General features: G+C 37.2%; 1 protein-coding gene across 1 annotated transcript; it reads right to left on the bottom strand.

Annotated features, from left to right (window-relative positions):
* Positions 1–3322: 3322 nt before the first annotated feature.
* Positions 3323–15516, bottom strand: LOC137244804 (uncharacterized). The gene is given in 3 exon segments (XM_067774347.1): positions 3323–3417; positions 10912–11092; positions 14974–15516. Coding segments are annotated over 2 exon segments (675 nt in total). The 3' UTR covers positions 3323–3417; positions 10912–10960.
* Positions 15517–19989: the final 4473 nt, after the last annotated feature.

Here is a 19989-nt window from a genome sequence, read left to right as displayed (position 1 = left end):
TTCGCGGACTTACTCGGCCCGCCCTTGCCTCCCCGTTCAGCGATTTTTGAGGTGGTCGCCCTCCCCGACGCCACCGGTATCCCCGACTTACCCGTCTCCTTTCCCGCTTTGCGACCGATTTGCACAGCGGTAGCCTTCCCGGTGTTCGTTTTCAGGAACTGCCGCGAACTCACCCCTTTTCCATCCCCCGAGGTCGACCCATCAGCGGCCGCAGAAGAACGACCTCCGACGGAACGCGGCCCGGACGCTTTCTTACACCGCCCCTTGTACCGCCCTTCATTTCCCCAAAGCGCCTGTCGCCAGAGACAAACTTGGTCACACTTACACGACACGGATGTGGAAGTAATCACCAGGAGAAGACCGATGCCCACTGGGCGAATGTAGGCTGTCCTAAATTAGAGGGCTATAACCACTCAGAACCAGTGGTCAGCAGCAGTAGCAGCCCAACCCGTCAGCTATAGCAAAAGCGCGGTGACGTAGCTCGTACGCTGTTTGTCAGCAAAATGCTGACGTGGTCACTACCACCGCCCCGACGGACGGAACACTGTTCCCCGTATCGGGGACGAGTCGACCGGCACGAAGCTACGCCGAGCTGAACGGGCAGACTATAAACGCTACAGCTGATACTGCCACTAATTCGAGTATGGGTTTATGCCCCCTTACGCAGGCAGTCCACAATTGCTCACTGAGCAAGTAGACCAACACTGGTCCCAAGCGGAACAGTGTATAGCACACACAAGTTTTCACCTGGGCACTCACTCACAGCCGATTGAATGCGCGCACACACACAAGTATACCTCCACGTGCAAGCACTTTGAGGTTAGGGCGAAAATTGGTAACAACCAAAACACGCGCACAGAAATTAGGGCTCCGCCGGAGATTGACCTTCGGCTGACCGCTAACTTGGGGCTCCAAATGTCCAATACTTACAATAAATCACACAAACAAAGGTTTTTGCGCCCCTTTGTTTTGCTACAAAAACGCACTAAGCACACTCTTTAGGTATACACACTGAATTTTTCAACACAACTGTCCGCGACTACAAAACACGTCCGTACACAGCGAAATCCACACTCAGAGTCAGCTCGAATTACATTAGGAATCCTGCTATTGTTGGTAATATTGTTCTTCAGAGTCTCCGGGACCGGACGGTGTTCCTAGTTGCGTGCTTAGGTACTGCGCCGAAAACATATATGAGCCCATTTTAAAATTATTTGAGCTATCTCTGGGATCTGCGTCATTCCCGGCACTTTGGAAACAGTCTTTTATTATACCCCCGCATAAAAAAGGTAGTAGGTCAAAAGTTGAAAACTACAGGGGTATTGCTAAACTTTCAGTCATTCCTAAAGTCTTTGAACAGATTGTTACCAGTCAACTCCAATATCAGTGTTATAGTATTTTGTCTCCATGCCAACACGGTTTTATTTGTCAAAGATCAACCACTACAAATTTGCTTGTATTCACCTCTATAGTTATGGAAGGATTTTTAGCGAACAAGCAAACGGATGTCATCTACACGGACTTCAGCAAAGCATTTGATACCGTCAACCATGAGTTGCTTATTCATAAGCTTGATTTACTGGGATTTCCGTTTCACCTATTAATGTGGCTGAAAAGCTATCTTTCTAACCGGACCCAAAAAGTCCTGTTCAAGTGCAATCTGTCGGTATCGTTCGGAGTTTCCTCCGGCGTACCCCAGGGAAGTCATCTAGGCCCTTTGCTCTTTGCCCTTTTCATTAATGACTTGCCACAGACAATATTATATTCCCATACTATAATGTATGCGGATGATGTAAAACTTTGCTACACTTACTGTCCTACCGAATTGAGTTCCTTGGATCTTCTTCAGGCCGACTTGGACTCGTTCCAATGTTGGTGCGCAACAAATTTACTAGCTTTAAATTGCTCTAAATGTAAGCATATGACATTTCACCGAGTGAAGCCAGCATTGAAATCTTATGTAATAGATGGTACGCCTTTGGAGCGTATATCTATTGCAAATGATCTAGGTGTCCTTTTTGATCCGAAATTGAATTTTAACATGCATATTTCATCTATAGCCAACAAAGCGTTGGGTTTACTTGGATTTGTTAAAAGATGGGCTAAAGAGTTCGATGATCCGTACCTCACCAAGGTTCTTTACACATCACTGGTTCGTCCAATACGCGAGTATTGCTCATGCGTTTGGTCCCCTGTTTCTCAAATGCATATAAAGCGTCTCGAGTCAGTTCAAAAGCAATTTTTGATATTTGCATTGCGCGGCCTTAATTGGGACTCAAGTCTCCACCTTCCTCCATACAGAAGTAGACTTCTTCTTATTAACTTACCCACTCTGGAAAATCGGAAAATATTACTGGGGGTATTGTTCATCCATAAGCTCATTATTGGAAAAATTGATTCTGCGGACCTCCTCAGCCGTTTGTTTTTTGCGGTTCCCCCTAGAGTATCCAGACACTACGTTCCTTTCTATTTACTCCTTTGTCGACGAAACTTTGCTAAAAATAATCCTCTTCTTATCTGGTGCGCGCACTACAAAGACTTGTATAGCTGTATCAGTCTTGAATGTACTTTTGCCACTATACGTAATGCAATACTTGCCTATCTAATTCAAGAGATATAAGCTAATTTAATTTAATTTGTAGGCATTTTATTCCTTCCATAAAAACAGGAACTATCTCGCTTAAGGATGGAGGAACATTTATCAACATTTATCATTAAGAAGGAACAAGACAGTACTGTGTTGATTGGAATCTGGTGCATTCCAACAACGAAAAAAACATGCTTTTTCATGAGTCACTGACCGGAATCGTATGCATTCCGGCAGTATAATCTTATGGGTCAGGCATCGAGCTGATTGGAATCCGGTGCATTCCAACAACACAGGTCATGTTACTTTTTTATGCCTTGGCATATCCTCATTACACTACTCTTAGCACTGCCGGATGACATGCTGTTTGGAATCTTGTTGCATTCCAACAGAAAGATTGGAATCCACTGCATTCCGAAATCATGCTGAGGGGAATCTGATGCATTCCGCCAGTATAAGATTTCGGTATAAGATCTTATTTCTGCTCATATTTCTTATTATTATTATACTCTGAAATTAAAGAGTAATGTTCATTAATATTTCTTTGTTTGTAATATAACATTGTTGAAATCTCTATATATCTTAGATTTTATCTTTTGAGTTGTATATTTATATATCTTTTATATTATACAGTCGACCATAGTTTGTCGTCGACTTTAAATAATAAATAAATAAATAAATAAATACCAATTGATATACTAGTTAGTCTATTCAACATCAGCATACCAGTTGGCATACTACTCAGTCTATGCAGCATTGACATGCTAGTCGATATTTGCACCAGCATCATACAAGGTAATATACTAGTCCTAGTCGGGTTGAAAAATTAACTGAAAATATATAAATTTGTACAAATTCTTTTTATTCATTATATTTCATATATATAAGAAGTATGTATATGTATACATTAGAGCGGTTTAAATTGTATGGATGGATTTTTTTCCATCAGGAGTATAGAAAAAACGTAATCTACAGATGATTCTAAGAAAAATTGCTGAAAACACCATAGCTCTAATTTCGAGGTCACGATTTTTGCAAAATAGATATTTTGCCATATGAATGTAGGGTTTGGCCAAACAATCTTCATAGCTTCTGATAGAATTATAGGACAAATATCATATTGGGCTTACTTTAAAGGTATTTTACGTACATTTCACAACCTGTATTAATATCTATAGTATTTTTGAATTTTAGTAGAGATATCAGGCTTACATTATGAGAAATTAGCCTAAAATGAACTTTTAACAATTATGTTATCATTTTTAAAAAATTTCTTATGGAAATTTTTTTTCTTTACAGTTAAATAAGTTCAGAACATTTCCAACAACTTTCTTTCAGACAGTTTTTCTTCTTTCGAATTCGTTTAGGAGAAAAAAAAGTTCACAAAAAAACCTATATTTTCAAGTAATAAGCAAAATTTTTATAATTTTAATGTAATTTATTTAAAAAATTATTTTTTGCTTAGAATTGACAATTTTAACGTATTTTTCAAAATAAAAGTAATGTTATGTTAATATTTTTTAAAATCTTTTTCTTTTTTCACGACTTTCTGCTATAACAGCCATAACACGTTCACGTTCTTTTTTCTATAACACGTTAGGAAACAGATGATAACAACTGTACATATCTTTCTGTTCCTTTTATATGCATTGGAATATTAGGATCATCTAGTGTTGGCTCATCATAATCTAAGAATTGTACCAAGTGATCGTATGGAATAATTCTTGTGAATGCCGGTTCAGATAGTAATTTATCGTTATTCAGATCAATCATATCAGTATAATCTAAAGCATTAAAATTGATATTATATTTTAGTTAGCCGTCGAGAATTTACAGTTACTAACATCTATTTCCAAACGTGTTATAGAAAAAACACGTGAAGGTGTTATGGCTGTTACAGCAGAAAGTCGTGAAAAACAACCACGAATGGAGAGCAAAAAAGATTTTAAAGAATAATAACATAACATTACTTTTATTTTGAAAAATACGTTAAAATGGTCAAGTCTAAGTAAAAAAATAATTTTTTAAATAAATTACATTAAAATTATACAATTTGTGTTTTTTTGCTTATTACTTGAAAATATATGTAGCATTTTTTGAAAATTTTTTTCTACTAAAACGAAATTTGTTAGAAATGATAATATGATAGTTAAAAGTTCATTTTAGGCTAATTTAAGACTGATACCTGTACTAAAATTCAAAAACACTATAGATATTAATACAGATTCTAAAATGTACGTAAAATGCCTTTAAAGTAAGCCCAATATGATATTTTTCCTATAATTCTATCAGAAGCTATGAAGATTGTTTGGCCAAACCCTACATTCATATGGCTAAATATCTATTTTGCAAAAATCGGGACCTCGAAATCGGACTTAGAGTTATGGTGTCTTCAGCAAATTTTTCTTAGAATCATCAGTAGATTACGTTTTTGCTATAGTCCTGATGGAAAGAAAATTTGATCCGCTCTAGTATACATATATAACTTTAAAATTTATCACTTCAATACATTATACTTTGGAATAAATTAAAAAAAAAAAAAAAAATTCTTACATATATACATATATATAAAAACTGAAAAGTAACGGAATAACACATGCCTATTTTCTTATCGATCAGCAGAGACGGCGGACCATATCCTCCTGGAATGCGACGCAATCTCAAGACGCAAGGCTAAGTTTATGGGCTCATCATGGCCAGAACATTCCCACATTAAAACCCTCAAGCGGAGGGAACTACTAGGTTTCATCATGGAACTCGGCTGGGATGAGGTACTGTCAAGGGGATGAGAGCACAATAGACCAATGGTCGCAGCGCAATCCTCAATAAGTTATCTATCTATCTAATTGAGAAGGGACGAGCCAGTCATCGTTGACTGCGTCAAAGCAGGCCAAGCTGCACTAGCACTGTTCTAGGATGAGTGTTAATGAAGTTCAGAATGGTGGTATTGATATGGATTTTACGGAAGTCATGCTGATGGTTGGATAATCGAAAAATTTCGTTTAAATGAGGGGATCGTAACGGCTTTAAACGTTTTCATTACTGACTAAAGTGATAATACCGCTAGATACTGGCTGGGTTTCCGGCCTTTGGTAGTGGGTTTATCCTTGACATTCTCCGTTATTCTGGAATGGCAAAGGCTTTTAACGACATACAAAACATATGCCTGGCTGTAACGTGCCCCACATGACACCAACCATCTCTTTAATAATATTGTGGAACCAACACCTCTACCACTCCTCTCATTATGGTCCACCCCTGTTGAACCAGCAAGTTTTCTTGGAGGATGTTGATGACAATTTGTGATCGGTCGCACCTATTGGATGTGCGAAGTACTACTACAACAACAACAACGACAAGTAGAAAAAATGTGCTACTCTATTGATGAACTCATAGCCAAGGTGTTTTGCCATCGGCATAGGTTTTCCGTCTGAGACTATTAATATTAAATGCTTGGCCTTTGCAATTTCTTCCTTAACCTCTGTTGAGGTAAGAGTGAAGTGCGATTCGTTATGCTTGTATGCATTTTGATTGGGACGATATGCATATAGCATTCAACTGAAGTATGCATTGCATATTGGCTACAGAAAGCACTCGCGCATTTCCTCGAGTCCGGCAGACGAAATTCTAGTCGAATAAGTTATTCAAATACTAACTAGTACGAATAACACCACAAAGTTATAGTCAATAAACTATTCAAAAGCTGACTAGTATGAATAACCCTACAAAATTTTAGTCAATGAACTAGAATGTTTGCTGACGACTTTGGCTTTTGACTGCAGCGTAGTTTAGCATTGAAAAGTTTGAGGACTAACAGCCAAAACAAAACTGTAACTAAAACTCATCGGTGCTATGAAGTAGCTGATTTTATATGCCAAGTGGTCGCTTTTCAACTTGAATTCTAAGTTACATAGAATGAGTAGCGATGTGATTAAGGTTTATATATGTATGTGTGCATTTGAGGTATATGTACACATTTTACGTGAAGCCAGTATATTTGCTTACAATCACACATTCAGCTACTACAATAACTTTTCATCTTCTAATTTAAGTAGAACTATGAGAACTGAATGGCAACTAAGCAGAGTGACTTGCTGACAGGCTCACTTTCTTTCGTGTACCTAAGTCACAATATAGGTACAGCTCTGAAAGTTTGAGTTAAAACGCATATGAATTTGCTTTCCTGACCTTAAGCTTGTACTCATCTCGAATTATTTGCTTCATCTACATTTAAATTTGTATCTGTATATTGAATTCGTTGAATAGGAAAATAACGCTACAAAAGATACGAATTTAGTAACGCTTTAAATATTATTAAAGGAACCTTAAACGTTGAACTTTTAAAGCTTTTAAAAACAACCATTAAGTGACATGAATCTAGAATGTTCGAGAAACGGTACCGATGCCCGACAGTGTTGGTTAGTTGATGTTCTCATCAAAGCAATCACTGCTAGACAGAAAGCACGATGGACAAGGCCAAGCAAAATAAGATAAGGTCTTGCAACGTCTACTATGTGAGTTTGTTTATACAAACAAGAGTACAACTCGGAGCCAATGTATTCACTTTCATGGTGGAAAAAACACCACCCCGCCAAGTATTTTCTTTGACGGTTGTAAATGAGCGTGTCAGCGCGATGCGCTTGAAGACGAAGTTTTTTTATAGTAGGGTTTACATGCGCTTACATATACGCAGATTATGCAGACAACAAGAATAAGAACTACATTTATAAGAAACTAGAAAAGACATACGCCAGAGAGCGCACGGAAGCACAATTTAGGCTCCACAATGTAAGCTCTCCCAACAAGTTGAGTTTGATTAAATCCGACACGCCCCGAAATTCAGCCATCTACAATACCAGATTCTAGCATGAAAGAATATTTCATACTACTTAGCTGTCGCACAATTGAATAACCTGGCATCAAAAAGATCACGTCGTATAAAGTCCATGTGTCCTGGATGTGCACACTCTTCGAGGACATAATATCGACTCGGACCACTACCCTGTGCACGTTTCTGCTTACAAAGCAGATAGTTGATGATTACTCCAATGGGTTCTCAAACCTGATCATCGAGAGAAATCTTCGACCTGACAGTGTGAACGAACAGTGAAGGTTCATTTCTTTCTCATTAAATAACGCAACTGGTACGTTGAGGTATATTGTGCTGTCACAAAAAAATGTGCGCTGCCTATAAGGCAACCCTATTGGAATTTAAGGGTTTGATAGATCTACAGCTTCCGCAACCCAATCATACATATATTAAAGAGGCGAGGGTAAGGCGAACCCAAGCACTTCATGGGACTATGAGCAGGGCATATTGGCATAGAAGGTTCAATGTAGTAATTTTAAATCGTTTCCAAGATGGTCGGGCTGATACCAAAATACCGACGACATCGATAATACTCCTAAAAACCATTGTGGAAAGCTCAAAGGCAAGTTAGTAAGAATAATGCCCGAGAAATCTACTGAACGGTTTTAAAACCAGTGCGAATATCTGCAGGAATGATACTTCTGACCTGGTAACTAACGTACAGAGTTTTTTTTTTTGTAGTGGGAGGTATAAGACGAACTTGGAACCTTGATCGCTGATAGCGGAAAACACGTTTCGGAACCCGACGATGACAAACTTGTATCCCGGTTAAAGGGAAAAAGTGGGGGGGGGGGGGGGGTAATGGCAGACTACCCACAGAGCGATTCAAACACAGGAAGGGGACAGGGGGGAGAACTTAAGTGTGCTCCGCCCAATCCAAGAAGTTTTTATCTAGCGTCCTCTGCAAAAGACTGAAGGACACGACCTATTATAATAAGTACAACTTCGCTACCAATGCTTGAGAAGGTAATTCTAGCAACAGAGCTAAACTGTAATAGTACTTACTCAATTAATTGGCGCTTAACCGTCTAAACGGTTATGGCCGTCCAACAAGACGCGCCAGTCTCTTCTTGGCTCCGCCAACCGGCGCCAATTGGTCACACCAAGGGGGTTTAAATCGTTTTCCACCTGGTCCTTCCAACGGAGTGGGGCCGCCCTCTACTTATAATAGTGCAGTCTGTTTTAAGAAATCACAACAGCTGGCGTATACTGATGATATTGATATTATTTTCCCTAAAACACGTGCCGTGAGCTCTACTTTCTCCGGGTTATATATAGAGGCAAAAACAATGGTCTTGCGGTTAATGAAGACAAGACGAAATACTTGCTGTCATCCAAGCAAGAATCGGCACGTCGAGCCTTGGCAGCTACATCACCGCTAACCAATTTAAATTCGAGATCGTGAAGGATCTCGCCTATTTGGGAAACTGAAAACCAATGTCAACTTAGAAATAAAATGGAGATTAACTCTTGCGAGAAAGTGCTACTTTCGACTCAGAAGGCAATTGAAAATGTAATTCTCTCTCGACGAACAAATATCACGGCCTATCAGTCGCTTATCATAACTGTGCTGATGTATGGCTCCGAATCATGGACGTTGTTGATAATAGATAAGACGGGCGTGTTAGAGAGAAAAGTTCTCCGGAAAATGTGTGGTCACGTCCGTTATGCGGACGGTGAGTATTGATTCACGTAGATATGTGGATAGTGCAGCGAATAAAGACCCTGAAGCTTTACTGGATAGGTCAAGTTATGCGACGACGATGCTCCGACCATGAATCGCAGTTTGAAAGCAGAGGAAGAGGGAGGAGTAGGAAGACTCGATCTCCTTTAGTGCTACCAATTGGCGTTAGTTATCGCGAAAAAGGGATAGCTGGCGTGACTTGTTACGAGACGTCAAAAATCGCCAATTAATGATAATAATAAAGCTCACTTTTCGGAAAGTATCAAGAAAAAGTTATAATTTTGTTGTACCGGGAATTATAACACACACAATGACAATTAAAATAAATTTTATAACTTTTTCCCATTCAACGAATTTATTTGAATTTTTCTCTAGTGGTTAATTGAGTATTTTAGTCCATTTTACGATTAGATTTACTCAAAAAGCTTTCGAATCTACTTATTTCCTTTGGAAAATTTTATTGTCTGGCGTCGAGACATCAATCATGCATTTGAATGCACTAAAGGGAGTCATTATGCAGGCTGGATGCATACAACAACAAAACAAAATGGAAGTGGATGTTGCGGGCATCTTAGATTTATGTGCGCTGATAATTTGTGATAAATCAAGTGGTAATTTGCTGTTTAATGTATAAATAGCTATTGTGATTTCGCCATTGGCATTTAACTCGCCATGGACACCCGTAAAATACATTCAAAATTAGTGCATATTGTTTGTGTGTGTGAACTTCAATTTGTTTCACCGTCTACTCTGGAGCACGCGATTTGCGCTTGGCCTTCTTGCTTTTGCGGCATTGACTATAAAACCATTGCGATATTTTTCTGATAAACGATTGCTAGAAGGTAAGGATGTTTTTGCATGTATACGACAAAATACTGGTAACACTCTATTAGCGGTAGGTGAGAAGAGTTTCAGTTGGTAGGTATTGCGCAGAAGCGCTCTTTTTATGTTACCTTAATGGTACAGAATTGTATTAACAGTATTACTTGAAATAAAAAGAAAAAAACGAAAAAAAAATTTAATAAAAATTAATCAAATGTGGAAATACCTAGCAAGGGCACTGGGGTATTAAACACGCATCGATAGCTTTTTTTTTATAAATCGTTTAAGCAAGTGCTATATCATATCGCACATCTAAATCAAAACAGCGATTAACTCAAAATATTTTTAAGTTCAAAAAATGCGAAAAACTTCTTGTCTTCTTCGTATTCGCCGAAGCAGGTTCCTTTGTTACAAACTAATTTGTTGCTAATTTGTGAGGTATTAAAAAATCGAATTGAATAAGCCCGGAGCTTTTTATACCGTCGAAATGTAAGATTTTTGAGTTAGGTTAGGATATGCTGAACTGGCGGGTCCGTGACGATCTGATATAGACTGAATGAGTTCAAAGTGTTACCAGAAGTTTTTTTTTCGAACGAGCAAACTGAAAACCTTTTTAGAAACCAGGAGCAATGTTATGAAATTGACTACTCCTCCGCTCCTTCCTCTTCCTCATCGTTTCCCTCGTTCTATTTATCTTTTTCTTAATCTTCCCCATCCCCCTCCTCCACCATTTTCCTAACTGATAGGAAAATTGATTGTGCCAACAGACCAAAGCACCCAGTTTAATTTAAAATACGCCGCTGATGATTTTTTTTAATTGTAAATATTTTTAGGCGCACTTTCATCAAGCCATACATTTCATAAGTAACTGTAAATTTCTATAAATAAATTACATTTTTTTATAACAAACAATTATATACAAATATTTGAATTTAGTTATATTCTTACCTATGTTATTAAAACTTATTAAACTGGGATCACCATAAAAACTTTTTTCTTAAAACCTGCTTCCCATCGAAAAAGCTAGGGTCCCCCAACTAAGTACATGGAATCCAATCGAAATCAAGTTATCCACATCAATGTAGTTCTGATTAAATTTTCGTAATGGTGCGGCTAGGCTACGAGATTTCTATAAAGAGAAATAAAGTAAACAATAAAATATTATTTATAAGTATCACATATTTTATGTCTAATTGCTGTTTTTATGTGCAGGTCCCTTTTTCGCTCTTATTTGGAATCCAAATCTATAAATACAGTTTTGGTTGTAAAGATGGGGATTCGTGCTATTAGCGAGCTTTGAGCATTATTGGTCGTAGTGCTTTTGTTTAGCTATATTTTATTAAAATAATTTGTTACAAATAAACGATTGTGAGCACACAAAGAAATCTATTTGTAATATGGCACTATTGGGAATATTTGATTAGAACTAACACTGCATTACCGGCAGTTGCTAACATTCGCCAGATGGCAGCGTAAGCGCATGTAAGTTTAAATGATTGATTGATAGAACTGCTGATTTCTGTTGATATTTGATATGATATCTTTTTATTTGTTGCGCAAGATGCGCACGGGTCCGGCTAGTGAAGGCTTATTTCTGATATGCTATAGAGCTATATGGAAATCTACAAGCATACCATAGCAAAATGATAACACGTTGATAACAGATCTATAAAAACTCTATAAATGTATAGTCAAATAGCCGGTACCTTTTCGATAAGAAATCTATAGCATATAGTTATAAATAGTTTAGCCGATATTTTTTTCGACTTCTTTTTGGTAGCTTATCAACATAATTTTGATAAATTATCGACTAATTTTTGATAACAAATTAATAACTCACCATCAAACTTAGTTATCTATAAAAAAAATATATATCGCTTCGATAACAATCTTTATTTACACCTCGTCTTTAACATACCCATAACAAAGCTATCTTTTCCTTTCCATGCCATAGCATATTCTATACTATAGTAACTAAGTTTTCTCTCAAAGGGGTGTTGACTTTATTTAAGTTTCTATTCAATTTCTGTTGAATGACGAAAATTGATAATAGAAAGTTGAGCCACCCGTATTTTATAAGCTTTTATTTACTTTCACTTTTGTTGTCTGTAATGGAATCTTGCAAGTTAAATTTGATACACTTCCCGGTGTCCGATTGAGCTGAAATTTTGCACACATGTATAACTCCGATGACAAGGCAATATTACTTTGTTAGAATTCGATAAATTAATCGATAACACAGTTATCGGTAAAGATTTGTATTTACTTTGGCATAACAGCCTAAGTCCCATACAAACACGCCGGTACCTATCCGTGGAGTGTGATATTTGGACGTGGTGAATCACGTGTCACGCGTGGTGAATCTCATCGCTTGCGAAAAGCGGAGACACAACCCTCTGTTGTATTTCTGTGTATAAACAACATAGCTGAATTTTTAAGGCTGTTTAACCCTGTAATCTTTTCTGTAATTTATTTTGCTTTTGGAAAAATTACCTATTTGAAAAAAGCTGGCTGAAAAATATTGGCATAACAGCTTAAGTTAAATCAAGAATGGAAAATCTTTGGAAAATTTGAGCAGATGTGGCAATTTCGCGCGTCCGTTGAATGAAATATTGACAATCTGCTGATCATCGCTAAGAAATTAGCGACATTCCATCAACTAAGCAGCACTTTAGCAATACTACTGTTATTATTTGGCCGCTCAAACACACAAATATTAATTGTGCATTAAATCTAAAATATACAAATACACCATAATAATTTACACGGCCAAAGCCATAATAATTCACACGGGTCATCAATTCTTTCTCTGATTTAAAATCTGAACTACCAGCGCTACCGTCAACAGCTCAGTGTCATCACTGCCAGTAGCGCCAATAACACCAAACTCGTGCCTGACACACAAAAGTCGTTTCACTCAATAGCGCAAGTAAAATGTACTACGCACTCACTACTAAGAAGCGTCAAAAATTCGCTTGGAGTAATTTCGTCAATGAGCTACCATTGAGCTGGCACCGCATTGGCGCTGGCGCCATGCAATTTACATCACTAAAATTGCGCGAATACCCAGGCTCATGACTTCAATACTTATATTTACAATGCTTTAAACTTTAAATACACCTCTGAAGTTGCTGCGCATAAAATGTGTACTAATAAATTCCAATACGCATTATACGCAGATGTAACTGATATATGTGTTTTTGTTTCACCCCCTATACTTATATTTAAAGCTTTTATAAGAACAAGCTTCTATTACTTGTTAATAAAACGAACTAAAAAGTAAAAAATAAAATTAAAGAAAAAAAAAACTTTTTTAAAAATAAGCTTTTATTATTTTGGTTAATAAAATTAACTAAAAAGTAAACAATAAATTGACTCTAAAGAAATATAACACTTTATAAGTTCATTGTAAGCTTAAACGATAATTAGGCTTTTTCGTCTGCGACAAAAAAATTCTATATTGTACATAATTATATATTTTTAACATTAAAACTTTACACCTAAATTATTAAATCTTACAGTTTATATCACAGTCCTAATTGTTCTTACTTAAATGCAATTTTTATGAAATTGAATGGTGATAAATTGGCTATAAGTCCACATTTTTACTTATTGTATAATTCAAGCGTAGCGTTTGAGGTGGGAATTGTTAAACCATTTTTTAGGGAGAACATGTAGCTCTGCAGGTTAGCCACTAGTTATGAGAGTTCTTTTGCCCGTTGCACTAGGGGTCACTTTGGGGCAAGCCCCGCCTAAACACATTCTGTGCCCTTTTAGGATTCAACAAGCGTAACAAATTAAACACCTACCACTCACTGCAGACTTTGTAAGTACACTTTTTCTCAACATGCCTTAAGAAATATCCACTGTAGAGGCATGATAATAGATATGAGTCATTAACCAATGTATGAGTCGTTATCCACTATTATTCAATAAAATTGCATGTTTCACTGTATTCTGAATAGCTATGTATGGACATAAATTGTGCTAAAGTATGTTATTATTGTTTCAGATGATCATTGTGTTTTCATCCTGAATGAAATTTCCATCCCGAAAAACGAAAATTTCGGCTTAAACAGTAACGGTCTGGCAACGCTTCTAGCAAAACAGCAAACATTATTTTAACGAATATTAGCAGCAATAAGGGATACTATCATCTCTAAGCCGATGCTAGGCAGTGGCTCGTATGCACATCAATAGATCAATCATTATGTCTACACATATGTACGTAAACGCAGCGGAGAAGAGACGCACAAACACATGCACACAAATACACGCGCATATGAGAAGCTATAGACGTGCATCTGTAGTTATAAATTTATAGCAGTAACTAAATTCTGGAAGCGCCTAGAAGATCCGACGAGGAAATCACAGAGTATAAAAGGCAGCAACAGTAGAGGCGCGACAATCAGTTTGATTTAAGCAAGCTATTGTTTGTGAAGTATCAGTGTTATTGTGAAGTACTTTAATAAAGTCCATTTTGCATTATTGAATACTAGAGTTATTTATTCAACAGTTTAGCGATACGAACGTAAGCAGGTTTCAAATACGAGGCATTTCAGTAAACTCGTTACATTATGAAACTTCAAAAATCCCCAAATACGTCAAAAAATTTTGAGTGGAACTACCTTCTTTTTTATACCATGGCTGAAACGTTTGTTGCTTGTAAACATTTACAATGAAAAGAAAAAGTGTTTTTAAATTTAATTCGATAAATGAAGGCAGGGTTGCACCAAACGAAAAATTGCATGGATTCAAATGTCGGCTGCCTACCAACTCTGTTGCATGCAAATATCGAACGCCTATTTACACCATTCAATTTTCAAAAACCGCCTGCGAAATTTATCAATGTGAACGGCTTTTTACATTTTCTACTCCCCCATAGCGCATACGAGTCCAACACAGTGTTACTTTACTCTGCCAGCAATACACACTACGCTCACATTCAGGATTGTCTTATACCGCAAGCAAAGATGTTTACAACAAAAAAAAGCCCAACAACCTACTCACCTTTGTTTTCTGCATCAAATCCTTAAATTCTCTAGTTCGCATCATTTTGTAAAGCTGCGAAAATTCACCACCATTCAGCACCTTACGTGCCATTAAGCTGACAAAACGTGCGCGTGGTAGCTAATGCACAACATCGCAAAGAAAATCAGATACGGTACGTTGGAACATCATGTTCACCGGCACTTTTGATGCAATATTGAAGGCACTCACAAGATTTGATATGCGATCAATGATGGTGGTAACATCATCACTACCACTGCTGCTCCGTTGCATAAATCCCCCAAGCCCTGCAAAATCGCTACTTTTACGTATTTGTTGCCATGTTGCTGAAAACTCTGGGCTACGTAAAAATGCTAAAGCTGTGCCAAAACGAGCATCGATAATATAATGACGAGCAGCAATGTAACCGATGCGACGACGTGGAATTAGTGCTTCGAAATCACGTAGATCGAATTGCAAAGTACTTCCAACGGTTAGCGTAAAACAAGTTAAACTGGCGATGGCCAAAAGAGATGATACGCGTATGAAGGTGCTTGAATGCATGGCTATAAGAAAATTTAAGAGAATTCAATTGGAGCTATTATTTATAGAGTTTCTATGGAAAGCTTATTCTTAGTAGTGAATAAACGGCATTTCACTGCAAAAAATTATTGGACTTTTGCTTTTATTTGCAACAGAATGTAAAACTAGTGCGACAAAAGAAATTTTAACTTCAAACTTTATATAAAACACACTCAGTTTTAATAGACCAAAATATTAGGGTGGAGCAAAATTATGGTGTTATTTTAAAAAGTTTTATTTTTGGAAACGAAGCAGGCGAGAGACAGAGATTAAACGAACATAGAAGGAATCTTAAAACTCTAAACAAAACTAATTTAAAATTAAATTTTAAAATTAGTGCAAAGAAATTAGAGGTAATCTCAGTTAGTATTTTTCTAACAGTCTTATTATATCACACAGTGAGTAATGAAATAATTAGTCCAGTTTTTTACAATAAAGACCTAACTGAATTCAATTTTCCAAACTGCCTAAATCGAAAAAAATATAGTGGGATGTTATGGGTGTTTTGGATTTTATTTTCAATGCAACAAATGGCATTCGAACATAAATTAAAAATCGAGATAACATTGAACTGCAAAGAATATACCTTGCAGCGTTGCTCGACATTGAGAGTGCGTTAAACAATGTTCAAACGGATACCATCTGTAGGGTATGTACACGAACCCAAGGCTCTATGATAGCATGGGTCACTCTATGCTCAGGAAGCTGGCTCAGTTAGTAAGCCACTTTATGGATACAGCAATTTGCGGAATTTTGCCATGAGTAGGGCAAAACGGACTGGGGGGCAATAACAGAGCTTGTCGTCTTAAAAAAAAAAAAAAATCCCCTTCTTTAATTTATCAAGGCTTAACGATCAAACTCTCTTCTGAAGCCAAATATCTTTTAGCGACACTTGACTGCAAATTAAGCTGGAAAACATAACTTGAAACGAGATCAAAGAAAGCTTTGGCGGCATAGTACAAAAGAACTTTCAGATAAAATTGGAGACTGTCTTCGCATATCATACATGAAATGTACAACTCAGTCATCCGACCAATATTAACGAAGACAAGAAGAGCAATCAACATAGGATTGAGAATATGCAAAGGGTAGCAGGACTGGACATGTAAGACGCAGTGAGCAGCGCGCCATGGGATGGGTAAAACGTTATTTTTCACATGATGTTTCGACAAGTGTTCGTGCAGGGAATCCAACGTGTAGAAATGAAATTACAAGGGGACAATTTAACAAACTCACAACTGATCTCACGTGGTATGGGTATTACAATATACACAGATGGATCAAAAATGGATAAGGTAAATCAAATCGTTCTGACTCCCTCTCTCATAAAATGTCGTCCAGACGGAGTTATATACCATAGAGAGGCCGCTTAAGAATAGTACAGTCCCAGACATCATTGTAACGATCTTTGTCGACGACCAGGTCACCTTGAAGGCATTAAAATCCAACGCGGTATAGTCGGAAAATGGTACGGAAATGTCGAGCCTCGCTTGCGTTCATAAAGTACCTAAATGTCCCTATTTGCTGAGTCCCAGGGAACAATGAGTTTGCAGATCAGATGAGCAGTAAAGGATCAAAATGGACATAAGAAAGGGGACAGCTCCATAGGATCGACGCTGGGCTTAAATCGAGAAACATGAGGGCAACGGACGTGCTGTGAACCAACCGTGATGATTGCAAGGACCCAGAGTCGGTATGGATATGTTGGATAAGAAAACAATTAGCTTCCTTCTAAAACTAAACAAATCTTCAGTGAGAGTACTTAAGGGTATAATCGAAGCGCATTGCGCTATTGCACGAATGTGAGAAGGATGAGAAAACGCCTATGCCAAGGACTGCAAAAAATTTACTCATTTCTGTGCAAAGTTGGTATAACATAAGTTCGTTTTTAATTTTACCGAGTTGTGATGTAGTACCTCAGAAACAAAAAAACAAGTAAGGAAAGCTAAGTTCGGATGTAACCGAACATTACATACTCAGCTGAGAGCTATGGGGACAAAATAAGGGAAAAACACCATGTAGGAAAATGAACCTAGGGTAACCCTGGAATGTGTTTGTATGACATATGTATCAAATGGAAGGAATTAAAGAGTATTCTAAGAGGGAGTAGGCCATAGTTCTATGGGTGGAAACCATTTAGGGATATCGATATAAAGGTGGACCAGGGCTGACTCCAGAATTTGTTTGTATGATATGGGTATCAAGTGAAGGGTGTTAATGAATATTTTAAAAGGGCGTGGGCCTTAGTACTATAAGTGGACGCCTATTCGAGATATCGCCATAAAGGTGGACCAGGGGTGATCCTAGAATGCGTTTGTACAATATAGGTATCAAACTAAAGGTGTTAATGAGTATTTTAAAAGCTAGTGGGCCTTAGTTCTATAGGTGGACGCCTTTTCGAGATATGGCCATAAAGGTAGACCATGGGCGACTCTAGAATTTGTTTGTACGATATGGGTATCAAATGAAAGGTGTTAATGAGTATTTTAAAAGGGCGTGGGCCTTAGTTCTATAGGTGGATGCCTTTTCGAGATATCGGCATAAAGGTGGACCAGGGGTCACTCTAGAATTTGTTTGTAGGATATGGGTATCAAATGAAAAGTGTAAATGAGTATTTTAAAAGGGAGTGGTGGTAGCTGTATGTGTTAAAGCGTTTTCGAGATATTGACCAAAATGTGGACCAGGGTGACCCAGAACATCATCTGTCGGGTACCGCTAATTTATATATGTAATACCCCGAACAGTATTCCTGCCAAGATTCCAAGTGCTTTTAATTTCGCCCTGCAGAACTTTTTCCTTTTCTTCTCCTTAATATGGTAGGTGTCACCCCCATTTTGCAAAGTTTTTTTCTAAAGTTACATTTTGCGTCAACAAACCACTCCAGTTACCATGTTTCATCCCTTTTTCGTATTTGGTATAGAATTATATCATTTTTTCCAATTTTCGTAACTTTCGATATCGAAAAAGTGGGCGTGGTCATAGTCGGATTTCGGCCAATTTTTACACCAATACAAAGTGAATTCAGGTAATTACGTGAACTGAGTTTAGTAAAGATATATCGATTTTTGCTTAAGTTATCATGTTCACGGCCGAGCGGAAGGACAGACGGTCGACTGTGTATAAAAACTGGGCGAGGCTTCAACCGATTTCGCCCTTTTGCACAGAAAACAGTTATCGTCCTAGAATCTAATCCCCTATCAAATTTCACAAGGATTGGTAAATTTTTGTTCGACTTATGGCATTAAAATTATCTTATACAAATTACGCCCATTTTGAAATTTTCTTTTATCTTTGTATTTTGTTGCACCATATCATTACTAGTCGAATGTTGACATAATTTACTTGTATACTGTGAAGATATTAAATTTTTTGTTAAAATTTGTCTTAAAAAAATTTTTTTTTAAGTGGTCGTGGTTGTTCTCCGATTTTGCTAATTTTTATTAAGCATACATATAGTAATAGGGATAATGTTCCTGCCAAATTTTATCATGATATCTTCAACGACTGCCAAATTACAGTTTGCAAAGCTTTTAAATTACTTTCGTTTAAAAGTGGGCGGTGCCACGCCCATTGTCCAAAATTTTAAATATTTTCTATTCTGCGTCATAAGTTCAACTCAATTACCAGGTTTCATCCCTTTATCCATCTTTGGTAATGAATTATCGCACTTTTTCGGTTTTTCGAAATTTTCGATATCGAAAAAGTGGGCGTGGTTATAGTCCAATATCGCTCATTTTTAGTGGCGATCTGATATGAGTGCCCAGGAACCTACATACCAAATCTCATCAAGATACCTCAAAATTTACTCAAGTTTTCGTGTTTACGGACGGACGGACGGACGGACATGGCTCAATAAAATTTTTTTTCGATACTAATGATTTTGATATATGGAAGTCTATATCTATCTCGATTCCTTTATACCTGTACAACCAACCGTTATCCAATCAAAGTTAATATACTCTGTGAGCTCTGCTCAACTGATTATAAAAAAAAATGTCTTTATCGCTCCATTCTATTAAGTATACAGAGCATGTACATATTCTTTTTATCATAACAATTTTGCTTAATATTCGAACAAACAATAGACACGAAAAAATCGAAATTTTGCTCAATTGTGGGTGCTAATTTATACTAATAATTTTTCAATAATACGCTTCGCTCATTAATGATTCAAACAAGTCAATGTTTGCTAATTCTATTGACATACAAATTACGCATAATGTGACTTATTTAACAATTTCTGCCCACATTATTTCTACAATTTGGCTTTGAATATCATTTGTAAACAATTCTTTCTCTTTAGCACAGTGACGCCCAATGCTAGCAGAGCTTCGAATATATTTTTGATAGTAGGGAGTAGGCGATTACAGGGAGATAAGTTAAAGAAAGTTTGGGCTTGGAATGTACTCATGAGTGTTTAATAATTCTTAATGCTTATGTTCCTGAAAATTTCGA

The sequence above is a fragment of the Eurosta solidaginis genome, chromosome 3 (assembly GCF_040869045.1).
Source record: "Eurosta solidaginis isolate ZX-2024a chromosome 3, ASM4086904v1, whole genome shotgun sequence".
NCBI classification, from domain to species: Eukaryota; Metazoa; Arthropoda; class Insecta; order Diptera; family Tephritidae; genus Eurosta; species Eurosta solidaginis.
This window is presented reverse-complemented; position numbering and strand designations above follow the sequence as displayed.